This window comes from Typopeltis vanoorti, chromosome 10, assembly GCF_054136105.1.
Source record: "Typopeltis vanoorti isolate ZY-2024b chromosome 10, IOZ_Tvanoo_1.0, whole genome shotgun sequence".
Classification (NCBI taxonomy): Eukaryota; Metazoa; Arthropoda; class Arachnida; order Uropygi; family Thelyphonidae; genus Typopeltis; species Typopeltis vanoorti.
The window spans coordinates 266925-284925 of NC_143558.1; the positions used below are offsets into that span (position 1 = coordinate 266925).

At 35.3% G+C, this 18001-nt stretch overlaps 1 protein-coding gene across 3 annotated transcripts in view; it reads left to right on the forward strand.

The window, feature by feature from the left end:
- LOC150102123 (tRNA (32-2'-O)-methyltransferase regulator THADA-like) overlaps positions 1–18001 on the forward strand; it is a 694369-nt gene that overhangs the window by 153851 nt on the left and 522517 nt on the right. For all 3 annotated transcript variants that reach the window (XM_090398691.1, XM_090398692.1, XM_090398693.1), the window contains one exon: positions 17004–17203. In XM_090398691.1, the coding sequence (XP_090254817.1) occupies positions 17004–17203 (200 nt within the window). The remainder of the gene's footprint in view (positions 1–17003; positions 17204–18001) is intronic.

Genomic DNA, 18001 nt, shown 5'->3' on the forward strand with positions numbered 1-18001 from the left:
AGCGAAAGAACTTCCCAGTGTCAACCCTGTAACCACCTCTCAACAGCTTAAAGTCTTAATCATATCACCTCTCCTTCTTCTATCCACCAAACTTTGCAGTCCACATTCCCTCAGCCGATCCTCATAACTAACATTGTACAGTCCTGAAATGCCAACTAGACCTATGAGGCAGTAGATGATCTTCACTGCCTGGTGAAAGTCATCGACCTTGGAGATCTCAATTAGCAAATACGTGTTTGGTCTCCAGAACAGGAATTTTGGTTTCTTGCATTGTGAGTGATGCTCTTTAACTCCAAACATATTTACATACTGAAAATTCCTCCAATTTGAAAGTATATCAATAAAAACCATAGTATTCAACACAAAATATAAGGCTAATCTTCTTGAATGGCAGTCAGTCTCAAGTAGAGTAATGTGGGCAAATATGAGAATGGGGAACTGGACAATGAGACTTATTTGTGCCTATGGTCCCACATAAGGTTCTACTAAGGTAGAAGTGGAGGAATTTTTTGACGCTTTAGAAAAAGCAACTGACACAATGAAAAAGGAAAAGTTGGTCCTTGTTGGGGATCTAAATAGCAGAGTAGGAAATGATTGTGAGACATATAAAAATATTTTGGGAAAATTTGGAGAAAAGAGCAAAGCTAATAATAATGGCAAATATCTGTTGGATTTCTGCTCAGGACATGGACTGGTTATTACTAACACCATGTTCCAACATAAAAATGTGCACAAATTCACATGGAGAGAAGAGGCTAGGAATAAGAAAAGTCTCATTGACTATGTTATTGCTGATAGTGATGTTTTCTCCCTGGTGCAGGACACCAGAGCGTACAGCGGATTTGAAATTGGAAGCGATCACTATTTAATTAGAAGAAACACACGTATAAACCACAGTGAAAATTATTTCATTGTAAATATTTCATCCTAAGTATCTTAGGACATCATCAGTACAGTATTTAAACAAAAATTAGGAATAACATACAGTTAGGGCGCATGATTACAATAGAATCTCATGAAATAGTGCATAACGTGCTAAAGTAGTAAAAAAAAAAAAAAAAAACGTTAATTATTTAACACAGTTTTGTATGATAATTTCCCATACTTTAGGAATAGTAAGAACATCGTTGCGGTTTAAGTTTGGTCTGTGTAGTAGGGCTTCAGAACTTTCTTTGTATAAACGTTCATGTTTAAATAAAGATCTATGTAAAAGTTTAGCCTTTTCCCAATGGATCCTATAGATTGAATTTTCAATTCCGTGTTGAGAGAGGCCAGATTTCTGCGGTTTAAGAAGACGAATGTGGTCTTGATGTTCCGAGATGCGTTTCTGAACAGACCTACCTGTCTGTCCAAAATAAGATAATTTGCATGATCATGGAATCACATAAACACCAGGTAACATCAAGGGTGAGAATTTGTCCTTAGGAGAAGGTAACAAGTTGTAAATTTGGTTGATAGGTTTGTAAGTAGTGGCAAAATTGTATTTCTTCATAATATTTACAATTAAATAATTTTCACTGTGGTTTATACGTGTGTTTCTTCTAATTATGAATGCACCACAGGTTTCATTATTTAAAAAAGATCACTATTTAGTCTTGAGCAGGATAAAATTGAATTTCATATTGAAAAGAATAACATGTAAGAAAGTTTTAATGCAAATAAAAGTTGAGCAGCTCTCAGATGTGAACTGTAGACTAAAATACAGAAAGATTATTGAAAAGAAAATGAAAGAGTTTGAGAACAGGAATCAAACCTTGGAGATTCAGTGGCAAACTCTGAAGAAAACATTGATTGATTCTGCCAGAGAGGCATGTGGTGAGGTTGTGTGCAAGGATAAAAAAATCAGAACTCCCTGGTGGACACAGGAAGTTAAAGAGGCAGTGAAGGAAAAGAAGAAAGCATATCAAAAGTTCCTGGCAAATAAGTCAGCTTTTACTCTTACAGAATACAGAGACAAAAGTAAGAAAGCTAAACAGTGTGTAAAACTAGCTAAACAAAAGTCATGGGAGGACTTTGGCAAGAATATAGAAAATAAATATCAAGAAGGTGGCAAAATATTCTGGAGGTTGTTGAAGAAGCTTAGGAATGGAGGAAAGAGAGTGCTGTAAAAGGAGTTAGTGATGATAAAGGTGACATGAAAACAGGAGAAAAAGATATGCTTGAAGTATGTAGTAATTACTTTGAAAAACTGCTAAATGAAACAAGCAGTGATGACAGCACAGTGATAAAAAACACTGCCCAGGCATGCAGTCAGGAATACATATCAATACTTGAAGTAGAAAAAGCCATCAAAGGCTTGAAATGTGGAAAGGCAGCAGGAGTAGATGATATTCGACCAGAAATGCTGAAATATGGTGGTATAAAAGTCTTACAGTGGCTGTACTGCATAGTTCAGAAAGCCTGGACCGAGGGACGAATTCCCGATGATTGGAGTAGAGTTCTCATAGAACCCATATATAAAAAAGGGAAATAAAACTGAATGTGAGAATTACAGAGTTATTTCCCTAATGAGTGTTCCTGGCAAGATCTATGCAAGTATACTTGAGAAACGGTTGAGAAGAATTGTGGAAGAAAAGCTTGGTGAAGAACAAGCTGGATTCAGGCCAAACAGAGGCTGTCAGGATCAGATCTTCACTTTACGACAAATAGTTGAGAAAGCATGTCAATATAACAAAGTTCTGTATTTAAGTTTTGTCGATTTGGAAAAGGCATATGACAAGGTGCCAAGAGAGAAGCTATTCAATACGCGGCAGTTATATGGTGTCATTGGGGCATTATATCAAGCAATACTTAGTCTTTATTTGAGTTGTAAGTCAGCTGTTAGAATTGAAGGAAGTACAGGAAGATGGTTTAATGTTAAATCTGGTGTGAGACAAGGATGTACATTATCACCTCTATTATTCATTATCTATATGGATCACATTATGAAGGAAAGTGGTATTAAACATGATATCAAAATTGGAGATGTTAATGTCAGCTCTTTGCTTTATGCGGATGATGTTATACTTCTAAATAAATCTGCTACAAGTCTGCAAGATTCTCTGACTAAATTGAATAGCTGTTGTAATAGATATGGTATGAAGGTCAGTGATAAAAAGACAAAGACAATGAAAATAGGCAGAATCATTGAAAATGTCAACTGTGTTGTGAATGGAGAACCTGTGGAACTAGTAAAACATTTCAGTTACTTAGGCACGATTTTTACTGAAGATGGTAAATTAAATATAGAAATAGACAACAGAATCAGCAAAGCTGGTATGGTGGGAAGTCAGTTCAATAAATTCATATGGAATCAGAGAGCAGTAATCACTGAAACAAAAAAGAAATTAAAAGGAACTATGAGAACTGAAAATTTTAATGTGATATACAGTGGAGTTGACAGAGACCAAAGAGCACAAGCAGGAGTCATGATTTGGATTCATAACTCCCTTTCAAAACAGTTAAAACATTATAAATTATGGAATGAAAGAAAAATAGAAGCTAGAATAAAAATAGATAGAGGCTATTTAACAATATTTGGTTTATATGCCCCAGAAGAAGGAAGAGAACAGGATAATATTGATTTTTATAACCAGCTACAAAACATATATAATAAAATAAATAAAAATGATTACATAATTTTAGCAGGAGACTTAAATGCAAGAATTGGAAACACGAAAATTAATAATAATATAGGAATACATGGAGAACACACTCTAAACAGAAATGGTAAAAAATTGATTGACTTTGTAGTTTATAATAACCTAAAAGTAATGAATTCCTTCTATAAACAGAAAGACATACATAAATATACTTGGGCAGCAAGAGGATGGAAATCAATATTAGATTACTTCATATTAAATGAAAAGACATCAAAATTTTCACTAGATGTTAGAGTTCACAGAGGATATGAAATAAGCAGTGACCACTTCCTTGTTAAAATAAAATTAAGATTACCACCTAAATGGCTACAAGTAACAAGAACAGAAAGAAAAATTGAAACATTTGTTTATAAAACTAGACTATTGAATGACACAAATGTACAATGGCTATACGAACAATGAATTAACCAGTATCTAGATAAAATAAAACAAAATGAAGAAATAGAAATAGAATGACTTAATATAAAAACGATACTAAATGCAGCAGCAAATGAAAGCTTAGGAAAGACCAAAAAATTCAATAAAAGAAAAAAACTGAAGATCTGGGATGATACAATCAAAGAAATAATCAAAAATAAAAAAGAAGCCTATCACAAATGGTTATGCAGTAAAAGATTAGAAGATGAAATAGAATATAAAAGAATAAGAGCCATAGCTAAAAGAGAAGTCAGAAAAAGACATAGAGAATCATGGAACAAATTTGTTTCTAATTTAGAACATGATTTATATAAAATAAGACCCAATGTATATAAGATTTTGAAACACCTAAATGCAGATACCAAAGAAAACATAAAATTAAACACTGAATTGAAATTAGAAGAATTTCTAAATTACTACACAGAACTGTGGACAGACAAATATTTTAAAAAAGACAACTGGCAAACAATTAACGAAAATGAAAAGGAAATAACTGAAGAAGAATTAGAAATCAGCCTAAAAGAAACAAGAAACAGAAAATCACCTGGAGAAGATAAGCTAGGTTCAGAACTATATAAATATGCAGGAACAAGATTCAAAGGAAGACTCTTATTATTTTTAAATAAAATTTACTCAACTGGTATCCCCCCAATAGAATGGAAAAAAGCAGTTGTGATTCCTATCTTTAAGAAAGGTAATAGAGATGACCGTAAAAACTATAGAGGTATCAGAATACTAAATTCATGTTACAAAATATACAGCAGAATCTTAAATAACAAACTAATGAAATATTCCGAAAACTTTATTCTAGAGGTACAAAATGGATTTAGAAAAGGACGATCATGTATAGACCCAGCCTTCTGCCTAAAATTAATAATAGAGAAAAGAAGAGAATATAATTTAGAAACACATATTGCATTTATTGACTTTGAAAAAGCATTTGACAGAGTTAAAAGAAACATATTATTTAACATATTAAAAGAAAGACAAATACCAAATAATATCCTAAAAGCTGTCACAAGTATATATGAAAATAATCAAATACAAATAAGTTTAAATCATGAGCTATCATATACAAGAGAGATAAACCAAGGGGTCCGACAGGGATGTCCCCTCTCAGCAACTCTTTTTAATATCTACTTAAATGAAATAATAATAAAATGGAGTAAAAATTTACATCAAGGAATTAAACTTTCACCTACAGTTTACTTAAACACTCTCCTTTTTGCAGACGACCAAATAATAATTACAAATTCTGAAGATAACTTACTGAAAGTTATTTTAAATCTAAATGAGATATCCAAAGATTATGGTATGATAATATCAACAGAAAAATCAAAAACTATGGCCTTTAAAGGACAAGATCCAGCAAGAACTAAAATAGTATTAGATAACAAGATCTTAGAACAGGTGAATTCATTTAACTACCTAGGATGTATGATCACTTATGAAAATGAAAAAGATATAAACATAAAAATTGCAAAATATTTAAAAATAACAGGAGTGATTAACTCTATATTTAAACCAAACCTAGTTCAAAAACAAACCAGGCTAAAAGTATACAATACATTATCCCTACCGGTCTTAATGTATGAAAGCGAAATCTGGACAATAAAACAGAAAGACAAACAAAGATTAACAACAGCAGAAATGAAGTTTATGAGAAAAACTGCAAAGTATACCCTATTTGATCACAGAAGAAACGAAGATATTATGACAGAATTAAACCAAGAACCAGTAATTGAAAAAAATAAAAAATATAAACATAGATGGATGGAACACGTTCAAAGAATGAAAACAGAAAGATTACCAAAACAAGCCTTAAAGTACAAGCCATTAGGAAAAAGAAAACCAGGACGTCCTCTTAAACGATTCAACGATGACTTCTAAGGCCGGAACAGGCCATACTAGGCCTAAATCCTTGATACATATGATGATGATGATGATGGAATAAGAGAGAAATTAGTCAGAACACTAAATTAGCTGTATACAAGACACTGTTCAAACCAGTTTTAACTTATGGATCTGAGAGCTGGGTCAGAAGTAAAACACTTGACCAAAGACTAGAGACTGCAGATATGAGAGTCCTGAGAAAGATTAGAGGTGTGAACAGATGGCATCAATGGCAATATCATATTAAAAATGAGGATATTAGGAAAGAACTTGACATTATCATCATCCAGGAATGCGTTAGCAGAGCTAATCTCAGGTGGTATGGTCACTTAAATAGAATGGGAGAGGAAAGATTAGCAAAACAAGTGTTCTCTGCCAGGTTGGCAGGAAAACGACCCAGAGGAAGACCAAGATATAGGTGGATTGATACGGTACAAAGTGCTTTAGACGATAGAAATATAAGATCTGATAATGTTGGAGTCTTGACAAGTAACAGACTGATTTGGAGGAAAATTGCAGATAGGAAGTTAGTAATGATGTAAATTTTTCATGTAGTACTGACATATCCTGTACACCCCTTGAGGGTACATGGCAGGAATTTGATGATGATCAATAAAAACGTTGCTGCAGGCCATCAATGTCAGTAATGAATTAGGATGCTTCCTGGTCAACTGGAAGCATAATTCTGCTCCCACATACTCTGCCTGGTCATGTCTGGAGAGGGAGTGCAAGTAGAGTTATGTGGGAGTCACAGGGTAAGGCACATTATGACAATTTGACTGGTTGCTCTCTGTATGGATATCATGTCCGAGAGTCTATCTCCTGTCATTCTATGTCCTTAATCTTTCATCTAACCATAAATGAACGTATAATTGAACATGAATATTAACAGTGGCACTGCAACAATAAAATAGAAAGAAAAAAATTCTTCTTCAAAAAAAGCAATCCAGCAGAAAGGACAAACAAAGGACATCATACAGATCACACCAGAATCTCAAAAAAAAAACTTAATTTTCACATCCGCTGACTAATATCTGAGGCATTAACAACAACAAAAATGATATTCACTATCACTTTACAGTCATCCAGACATATCACTCTGAATAGAAATCCAAAGTACATCTCTATCCACTGCTAACCACATCTACCATTAAATTATTCCAAATTACACACTTCACAGTTCCTTTTGCCACAAGGGTGGCACCTGTGCCTTTCTGAAATCTCACATTACTTGCTAGCGAGTGCCTAATTTAGAATCTCTCACTGCTTTTCGCCTTCTCTGGATCAAGATGTTTCCTGTTTAGTAATCTTCATCTGCTGCATTTACTGGTCTCCAGGCTGCAAACCACTCTGAGCACACATGCGCAATTCATCTATCCAAATAGTGAGGTCTTCATCTTGCAAAATGACCTTAACATCCACAATTCCAGTGGTCTCCCTTTTTCCAACACCACCGATCAAGGTTGGACAAGATTATTGTGCAGGCACTTCCATGGAATTGTAAGACTAATTGTGGGATACTCAAACTATATCTATCATAATATCTAATATACCTCTACTTAAAACATCATCATCATCATTATCAAATTCCTGCCATGTACCCTCAAGGGGTGTACAGGATATGACAGTACTACATGAAAAAAATTACATCATTACTAACTTCCTATCTACAATTTTCCTCCAAATCAGTCTGTTACTTGTCAAGACTCCAACATTTTCAGATCTTATATTTCTATCGTCTAAGGCACTTTGTACCGTATTAATCCACCTATATCTTGGTCTTCCTCTGGGTCGTTTTCCTGCGAACCTGGCAGAGAACACTTCTTTTGCTAATCTTTCCTCTCCCATTCTATTTAAGTGACCATACCACCTGAGATTAGCTCTGCTAACGCATTCCTGGATGCTGACAATGTCAAGTTCTTTCCTAATATCCTCATTTTTAATATGATATTGCCATTGATGCCATCTGTTCACGCCTCTAATCTTTCTCAGGACTCTCATATCTGCGGTCTCTAGTCTTTGGTCAAGTGTTTTACTTTTGACCCAGCTCTCAGATCCATAAGTTAAAACTGGTTTGAACACTGTCTTGTATACAGCTAATTTAGTGTTTCGACTAATTTCTTTTTTATTCCATATGAATTTATTCAATTGACTTCCCACGATACCAGCTTTGCTGATTCTGTTGTCTATTTCTATATTTAGTTTACCATCTTCAGTAAAAATTGTGCCTAAGTAGCTGAAATGTTTTACTTGTTCCACAGGTTCTCCATTCACAACACAGTTGACATTTTCAATGATTCTGCCTATTTTCATTGTCTTTGTCTTTTTATTGCTGACCTTCATACCATATCTATTACAACAGCTATTCAATTTAGTCAGAGAATCTTGCAGACTCGTAGCGGATTTATTTAGAAGTATAACATCATCCGCATAAAGCAAAGAGCTGACATTAACATCTCCAATTTTGATATCAGGTTTAATACCACATTCCTTCATAATGTGATCCATATAGATAATGAATAACAGAGGGAATAATGTACATCTTAGTCTCACACCAGATTTAACATTAAACCATCTTCCTGTACTTCCTTCAATTCTAACTGCTGACTTACAACTCAAATAAAGACTATGTATTACTTGATATAATGCCCCATTGACACCATATAACTGCAGCGTATTGAATAGCTTCTCTCTTGGCACCTTGTCATATGCCTTTTCCAGATCTACAAAACTTAAATACAGATTCTTTGTTATATTCCCATGATTTCTCCACTATTTGTCGTAAAGTGAAGATCTGATCCTTACAACCTCTATTTGGCCTGAATCCAGCTTGTTCTTCACGAAGCTTTTCTTCCACAATTCTTCTCAACCGTTTCTCAAGTATACTTGCATAGATCTTGCCAGGAACACTCAGTAGGGAAATACCTCTGTAATTCTCACATTCAGTTTTATTTCCCTCTTTATATATGGGTACTATGAGAGCTCTACTCCAATCATCGGGAAATCGTCCCTCTGTCCAGGCTTTCTGAACTATGCAGTGCAGCCACTGTAAGACTTTTATACCACCATACTTCAGCATTTCTGGTCGAATATCATCTACTCCTGCTGCCTTTCCACATTTCAAGCCTTTGATGGCTTTTTCTACTTCAAGTATGGATATGTGTTCCTGACTGCATGCCTGGTCAGTGTTTTTTATCACTGTGCTGTCATCACTGCTTGTTTCATTTAGCAGTCTTTCAAAGTAATTACTCCATACTTCAAGGATATCTTTTTCTCCTGTTTTCATGTCACCTTTATCATCTCTAACTCCTTTTACAGCACTCTTTTCTCCATTCCTAAGCTTCTTCAACAACCTCCAGAATATTTTGCCACCTTCTTGATATTTATTTTCTATATTCTTGCCAAAGTCCTCCGATGGCTTTTGTTTAGCTAGTTTTTCACACTGTTTAGCTTTCTTACATTTGTCTCTGTATTCTATAAGAGTAAAAGCTGACTTATTTGCCAGGAACTTTTGATATGCTTCTTTTCCTTCAATGCCTCTTTAACTTCCTGTGTCCACCAGGGAGTTATAATTTTTTTATCCTTGCACACAACCTCACCACATGCCTCTCTGGCAGAATCAATCAATGTTTTCTTCAGAGTTTGCCACTGAATCTCCAAGGTTTGATTCCTGTTCTCAAAGTCTTTCATTTTCTTTTCAATAATCTTTCTTTATTTTAGTCTAAAGTTCACATCTGAGAGCTGCTCAACTTTTATTCGCTTTAAACCTTTCTTACATGTTATTCTTTTCAATATGAAATTCAATTTTATCCTGCTCAAGACTAAATAGTGATCACTTCCAATTTCATATCCTCTGTACACTCTGGTGTCCTGCACCAGGGAACACACATCACTATCAACAATAACATAGTCAATGAGACTTTTCTTATTCCTAGCCTTTTCTCTCCATGTGAATTTGTGCACATTTTTATGTTGGAACATGGTGTTAGTAATAACCAGTCCATGTCCTGAGCAGAAATCCAACAGATATTTGCCATTATTATTAGCTTTGCTCTTTTCTCCAAATTTTCCCAAAATATTTTTGTATGTCTCACAATCATTTCCTACTCTGCTATTTAGATCCCCACCAAGGACCAACTTTTCCTTTTTCATTGTGTCAGTTGCTTTTTCTAAAGCCTCAAAAAATTCCTCCACTTCTACCTTAGTAGAGCCTTCTGTGGGACCATAGGCACAAATAAGTCTCATTGTCCAGTTCCCCATTCTCATATTTGCCCACATTACTCTACTTGAGACTGACTGCCATTCAAGAAGATTAGCCTCGTATTTTGCGTTGAATACTATGGCTACTCCTTCTTTTCCTCGATTGTCATTGCCTGAATATAACATTTTGTATTTATTGCTCAGAAAGATCTCACCAGTTTTGGTCTTTTTTGTTTCAGTCACCCCTATTATGTCGATCTGGTACTTATCTAATTCCTCAGCTAGCTCCATTTCTTTGCCATTCAGGCTTCTTACGTTGATAGTACCGATCTTTAACTCTGGTGATGTTGAGTTGGGGTTTGTTTTCAGATTTGTTCCAGTAGCTGACTTTTCGCTGTTCGCCCTGGTTCCCTGGCGAAAACAACGGGGGCCTTGTTTAACTGGGCGACGCCCCAGCCGGCATGAAATTTTGTCATGTTGTACCATCATTTTTTTATTTTGGTTTAACCAATAAGAATACAATTTGGTCGGCTAAATCCCAAATTTCCAGCCCATCCTCGTTCGTTCAGTATCAAAGTAGATACCCAACAGGGTGCACCACGAGAAGGTGAGGATTGACATTAGGTCAGAAGCCCTGGTCGGTTCTCCGCATTCCTTTAAAGGCTACGTGGAGGTCTCCTCTCAGTTATACAGCTTTGACCCTTAATCACCCCATACCTCATAACCCTTAATCACCTCATACCTCTCCTTAAAACATTAACAGACAAAGCTCTCACAACTAACTCAGGTTAACCCATTCCATTCATTCACTACTCTCCAAGCAAAAAAATCTAGTATTCACACACCCTTGCTAACCCACTCTTACACAATTTCCAGGAATGACCTAGTGTTCTGTCCCCTTTAGCCAAGTGCTGAAACATTTCCCCTCAACAATCCTATAAAAGCCTTTAAGTAAATGTTTCTATCATATCCCCTTTTTTTGCCTATCAGACAACTTTTGTAATCTACAAATCCTCGATCAATCCTCAAAGGAAGTATTTCACAGACCACCTGCCCTTGGATCCTCTTCACCTTATCCCCAAAATACCCAGGTGACCAGACCCAAGTCCACTAATCGAGATGTGGTTGTATCAAGGCTTTATAAATAAGAATGATAACGCCCTTTTATCTCTGCTTCTTAATATTGTTTAATAGCCAAGTAATCCTGTGAGCTACCCTGACTACTTTAGCAATCATCATCATCATCAAATTCCTGCCATGTACCCTCAAGGGGTGTACAGGATATGACAGTACTACATGAAAAAATTACATCATTACTAACTTCCTATCTACAATTTTCCTCCAAATCAGTCTGTTACTTGTCAAGACTCCAACATTATCAGATCTTATATTTCTATCGTCTAAGGCACTTTGTACCGTATCAATCCACCTATATCTTGGTCTTCCTCTGGGTCGTTTTCCTGCCAACCTAGCAGAGAACACTTGTTTTGCTAATCTTTCCTCTCCCATTCTATTTAAGTGACCATACCACCTGAGATTAGCTCTGCCAATGCATTCCTGGATGCTGACACTGTCAAGTTCTTTCCTAATATCCTCATTTTTAATATGATATTGCCATTGATGCCATCTGTTCACACCTCTAATCTTTCTCAGGACTCTCATATCTGCGGTCTCTAGTCTTTGGTCAAGTGTTTTACTTCTGACCCAGCTCTCAGATCCATAAGTTAAAACTGGTTTGAACACTGTCTTGTATACAGCTAATTTAGTGTTCTGACTAATTTCTCTCTTATTCCATATGAATTTATTCACTTGACTTCCCACCATACCAGCTTTGCTGATTCTGTTGTCTATTTCTATATTTAATTTACCATCTTCGGTAAAAATTGTGCCTAAGTAGCTGAAATGTTTTACTTGTTCCACAGGTTCTCCATTCACAACACAGTTGACATTTTCAGTGATTCTGCCTATTTTCATTGTCTTTGTCTTTTCATTGCTGACCTTCATACCATATCTATCTATTACTTTAGCAATATACTCTCTAAACTTCAATTCTCTATCTACTACTACCCTACCACCAAATTCCTGTCGTTATCAATTTCCTGGAGTACAGTTCCCTGAATATGATACACCGTTTGTAATCTTTGTATCCCCAAATGCATAACTTTACACTTTAGACATTAGATTGACATCATTATGTTTCACCTATATTGTCAGCCTATTTAAATCATCCTGCAAGCTCTCTACATCACTTTGATTAATTATTACTCTATTAAACTTTTTATCATCAGCAAATAATTGAATACCTCCCTTCAGATATTTTCCTACATCATTAATATACAAATGAAATACCATTGGTCCAATCACAGAGCTCTGCTGCACACCACTAGTCACCTACCGTTTCCTGCATTCTGCTCCTCCATATGATACTTTTTGATATCTTGTCCAGCAACAGCAGCATTTTATCCATATCACCAGTTTCCTATCCATCCTCATTTGTTGCCTTTTGCACAGCAGAGTTCCATGTGGTATCCTGTCCAACAACTTTGCAGAATCCAGCAGTATCATCATGTAGCCATTCTCTTCATCCAAATCTGTTGTCACTCTATTATAAAAAGTTAGTAGATTACTAAGACATGACCAACCCTTCACATAGCATGCTGTCCCTCATTAGAGTATCATATTCTTATCCACGCATTCCTGAATTCTATTTTTTGACCAACTTTTCCGGTAATTTTACCACAAATCCTAAGATACTAATTTGTCTATAATTTGCTATCACAGATTTAGATCCTCCTTTATGCAAAAGAATTATTTTGTCTCCTTCCACTCTCCTGGGTCTTTAACAGATCTGAGACTTAAATTAAACAGCCTAGTCAAAGGAATCACCAGTTCCTCTGTATACTCTCTTAAAATGTGAGTTGATATCCCATCCAGTGCCATAGCTGTATTTGTATTCAGATTCTGCAATATCCTAAGTTCCTCTAATTCACAAACCACTGTTCAAGATGCAGAAGTGTTTGCTATAAGTAGTGACCTAAAGCAAATCATACATATACCTATCCCAAGTTCCTGATAACCCACTTTACTCTCTCAATATTCTCTTCTGTAGAGGTCACCTCTCTTCTCAGTAACGTAGATCATAATCTGGTGTCCCTCTCTCAAGAATGTTTTCCGTCAGCCACTCCCAACCTTATGTCCCAACCTCTAGCACTATAAAGATTGGAATGGTTTACAGAATTTCTAGTCATTGTTTTCATGTCTAACCGTTCCTTTTAATTGTTGAATCCAAACACCAATTCTGCTCAAGTCACAGAAATTATCCCCACTAGCATGAAGGTATTCATTCCCCATTCTTCCCAAAATTTTCATTCACTTTCCAAGCCTCATTTAACAGAAAATGTACAAAAGCAGTTGAAGGAAAAACTCGTCTTAACACCAATACCTTACAAAATATAAGACTTATTGTTTAATTGACCATATATTTAAAACATACTTCTGTTCATACAAATTGCCTACCAGTTTCGCCAGTAACTGACAAGCTTTCTCAAGGCTTGTACACTAAAAAAAATGGTAAATGCAAAATGGTTTAAGAACACAAAGAACCGTTAGTACCTGTTAGGTAGCTAAGGTAACACATTCGCGTGACATATCTACTCAGTATCATGAACACGCGTTACATGCAAACGCGTAATATGATTATTCACGTACTGTAGCTCTGTTGAACTGAGGGAATTAATTAAATTTTTCCAAGTATTGTTCAGTATGGGCCCTTGATTTCTGTTTAGGTTACTGCCCATACGTAGTACAACTGCTGCTTCTTTAAATGCTCGATGTCTGTAATCCTCATCTACGTAGGGCATGGAGCTGTTATTCCAGTCTATAGTATGGTTCGAAGTTGAAAAGTGATGTGCCAATCCGGAGGTGATCATTCTGTTGTGATTAACATCGCCGACATGTTCTTTCTGTCTTATTTCCAGGCTTCTCGAAGTCTGTCCAATATAGGAAAGACCTACATTGGACAGACATTGGATATTTATAAAATGGAACACTGTCTTTAGGAGATCTTAAAAACTGTCTTAAGCTATTTGTTGGTTTAAATACAACCCTGATGTTATGGGTCTTTAACAATCTCGCAATTTTTGTGGAAGTTGAACCTATAAAGGGGATGACTGCTGTTGGAATTTGCTGGGAGACTGTTCTTTGTATAGAAATTTGTTGATGATGTTTCAAGGATAACCATTTTGTGATAGTGTCATAGCTATTTGAGACAGTTTTGCTTGAACTTCTTCCTCATCAAAGATAAATTTTCTAGCTCGATTTCTCAACATGTGGATGATGCTATGTTTCTGTGACCTATGATGGTTTGAAGAGTAATGTAGATATCGTCCAGTGTCCATTGGTTTTTTGTAAATTGACAGTTTGAAATTGTTACCTTGTCTTTTTACTAGTAAGTAAAAAGACAAGTATTCATGGTGGCGACAGAGGGCTGCCCATGGCTAAGCCTTCTAATTGTTTGTATACCTTGTTGTTAAAGTTGAAAAAATTTGATTGTAGGCAATGCTTGAACATCTTTGTAATATCTGCAGGAAAGAGATCTTTGATAGTGTTCATTACTTCTTCTACTGGTACATTCGTGAACAAAGACACTACGTCTAGACTGGCCATTATGTCTGTTTGTGTTATTTTAACGTTTTTGAGTTTGTTCACAAAGTGTTGAGAATTTTTTTAAGTAGGACTCTATTTATCTAATTTTTCCCTTAAGTAAGTTCGCCAGGTGCTTAGCCAATAGGTACATTGGGGAGGACCTGCCATCCACAATCAGACGAAGTGGCACTTCTTCTTTATGCACTTTAGGTGCCCCATACAGTCTAGGAGTAATCGGATGTGAGGATTTAAGTTTTCGTTTTAGTTCTTCAGGCTAAGTATTCATGTTACAGATCAGGAAGTTTGTCTCATTGTGGTTCTTCATGACATTTGAAGAGTAATGTAGACGATACCTACATTACTCTTGAAACCATCATAGGTCACAGAAACATAGCATCATCCACATGTTGAGAAATCGAGCTAGAAATTTATCTCTGACGAGGAAGAAGTTCAAGCAGAACTGTCTCAAATAGCTACAACACTATCACAAAATGGTTATCCTCGAAACATCATCAACAAATTTCTATACAAAGATAACCAACAACAAAGAACAGTCTCCCAGCAAATTTCAACAGCAGTCATCCCCTTTATAAGTTCAACTTCCACAAAAATTGCAAGATTGTTAAAGACCCATAACATCAGGGTTATTTTTAAACCAACGAATAGCTTAAGACAGTTTCTAAGATCTCCTGAAGACAGTGTTCCATTTTATAAATATCCAGGTGTGCATAATATTCCTTGCACGTGCGGTTTTTCCTACATTTGACAGACCGAGAAGCATGGAAATAAGACATAAAGAACATGTCGGCGATGTTAATCACAACAGAACGATCACCTCCAGATTGGCACATCACTTTTCAACTTCGAACCATACTATAGACTGGAATAACAGCTCCATGCCCTACGTAGACAAGGATTACAGACATCGAGTATTTAAAGAAGCAGCAGTTGTACTACGTAACGGCAGCATCCTAAACAGAAATCAAGGGGGCCATACTGAACCATACTTTGAAAAATTTAATTAATTCCCTCAGTTCAACAGAGCTACAGTACGTGAATAATCATATTACGCGTTTGCATGTAACGCGTGTTCATGATACTGAGTAGATATGTCACGCGAACGTGTTACCTTAGCTACCTAACAGGTACTAACGATTCTTTGTATTCTTAAACCTTTTTGCATTTACCATTTTTTGTACTGTACAAGTCTTGATAAAGCTAGTCAGTTACTAGCGAAACCGGTAGGCAATTTGTGAGAACAGAAGTACGTTTTAAATATATGGTTCAGTTAAACAATAAGCCTTATATTTTGTAACATTTTATGACCAAAAACATGTACAACCAATACCTTACATCAGGAATCCCATCTTCACACTCAGCCTATATCAAATCATGCAATAAATGCTAATCAGTCATCAGCAGATCTAAATCTGACTTCATAAACACTGAGCAGATTTCAGTCCATTCATTTCATTCCTTATGATCTCTGAATGGGTTCATTTCTGACCCAACCATAAGATTGATATGATAAAATTGGTTTGAACTCCAGTAATAATAATAATGCCTTCTTTAACAATATAACAATAATGCTTTCTTTACAAGGAGGCATTATTGTGACTTAGTCATTATTGTAATATATATTTGACCAGAGCAGAATGAAATTTTTGAAAATTTTTTAAAATTAAATAATTTGAAAAGAGAATGAGTTTCTGTAATATCATGCTGTTATCTAAAGATGGTTAAATATGTTATCCATCTTGTGTGTATGATTTATAAATACAAAACTAGTCCCTTCTAATCCTCATTAGCAATCTAGTGTTTATAATTGACCATTCTATTATCTGGTTGAAAAATAATAATGAACTTAACACTTTCTTACAGCAGATAAATCACATCAAGCAAAAATTAACTTTATCAACAAAATGGGAAACAGAGTGAAAGCTGAAATCTGAACATATTTTCAAATTTTGGAGTGTTCACTTTGTGAGTAAAGTTAATTTTTGCTTGATGTGATTATCTGCCTGTAAGAAAGTGTTAAGTTCATTATTATTTTTGCTACACTAAACTAGAACCTATAATATTTAAGAACATAGTTATTATACTAGTCTATTATTCTTGTTATTATATCTGTGATATTGCACATTGTATGTTTAAGTACATATTCATGTTTCTTTTGTTTGTTTGTATTTTTCTCCTCTTTCTCTCTAGACATATAGCTCAAGAAGTGATGTTGTGAAAGGATTATTTATAAATTTTATGCTATCTGATCTTCCAATTTCCTCCCAGATTTGTCTATGGAGTGGGTTACTGACATCCTTATCATTAGAAGAATTAATTTATATTGGTCCAGATAACTATTGCTTACTTGTGGATGGCATTTTGCCTGAACTTTTAAAATCAGTTGACTAGTATGTATTAATTTTGAATTTTATGTCGTAAATTGAATTATTATCTAATAATTTATTTTTCTCCCTCTCAGGTATAAAACTGCTGACAGTCTTCATTTATTTCTCTCCTTCTTCTTATTCTTCTCTTTGCTTGTACTTCTACTGCTTAAGACCTTCCCACTATCTTCTGCTTATCTTTCCATTTCATTACGTTCTTTATCCATCTGTTATCCTGCATTCTTTCTGTTTTTGAATCCAATCGTTTCTTTGCTGTATTTTATGGTCTTCTCTGATTTTCTTAATATTGTTCCACTATCAGATTTTTGTAAGGTTTCATCTTAATAATTTATTTCAATACGACAAGTTATTGCAAATGTTGAGACGACGGCACATCACATTACTGATAGGGTAAGGAGTTTGCTGACATGTAGGGATAAGGAGGTTGTTGTGCCACTATATGAAGTACTGGTCAGATTACACTTGGACAGTTGTGCTCAGATTTAGCCACCTAATTTTTATTGTGATGTAAAAACATTGGAGAGAGTCCAGAAACAAGTGACTAAGGCATGAGGACTCTGGAATGTTTGTTGTGAAAGAGAGGTTAGAAGAAAGTAAATAACAAAGTTTATCATACCATGTCTTGGTATGATAGAGATATTAAAGTGAGTGAGAGAATTTGATTGGATTAATACATAGGAGATAATAAAAAGAGCAGAAAGTGAGAGGAGAATAACAAGAAGCCCTCTGTAGAAGTTGTATAAGGGCATAGTGAGGAAGGGTTCCTGGAGTCGATTTTTTTAAATCGCAAATTGTCAAGGA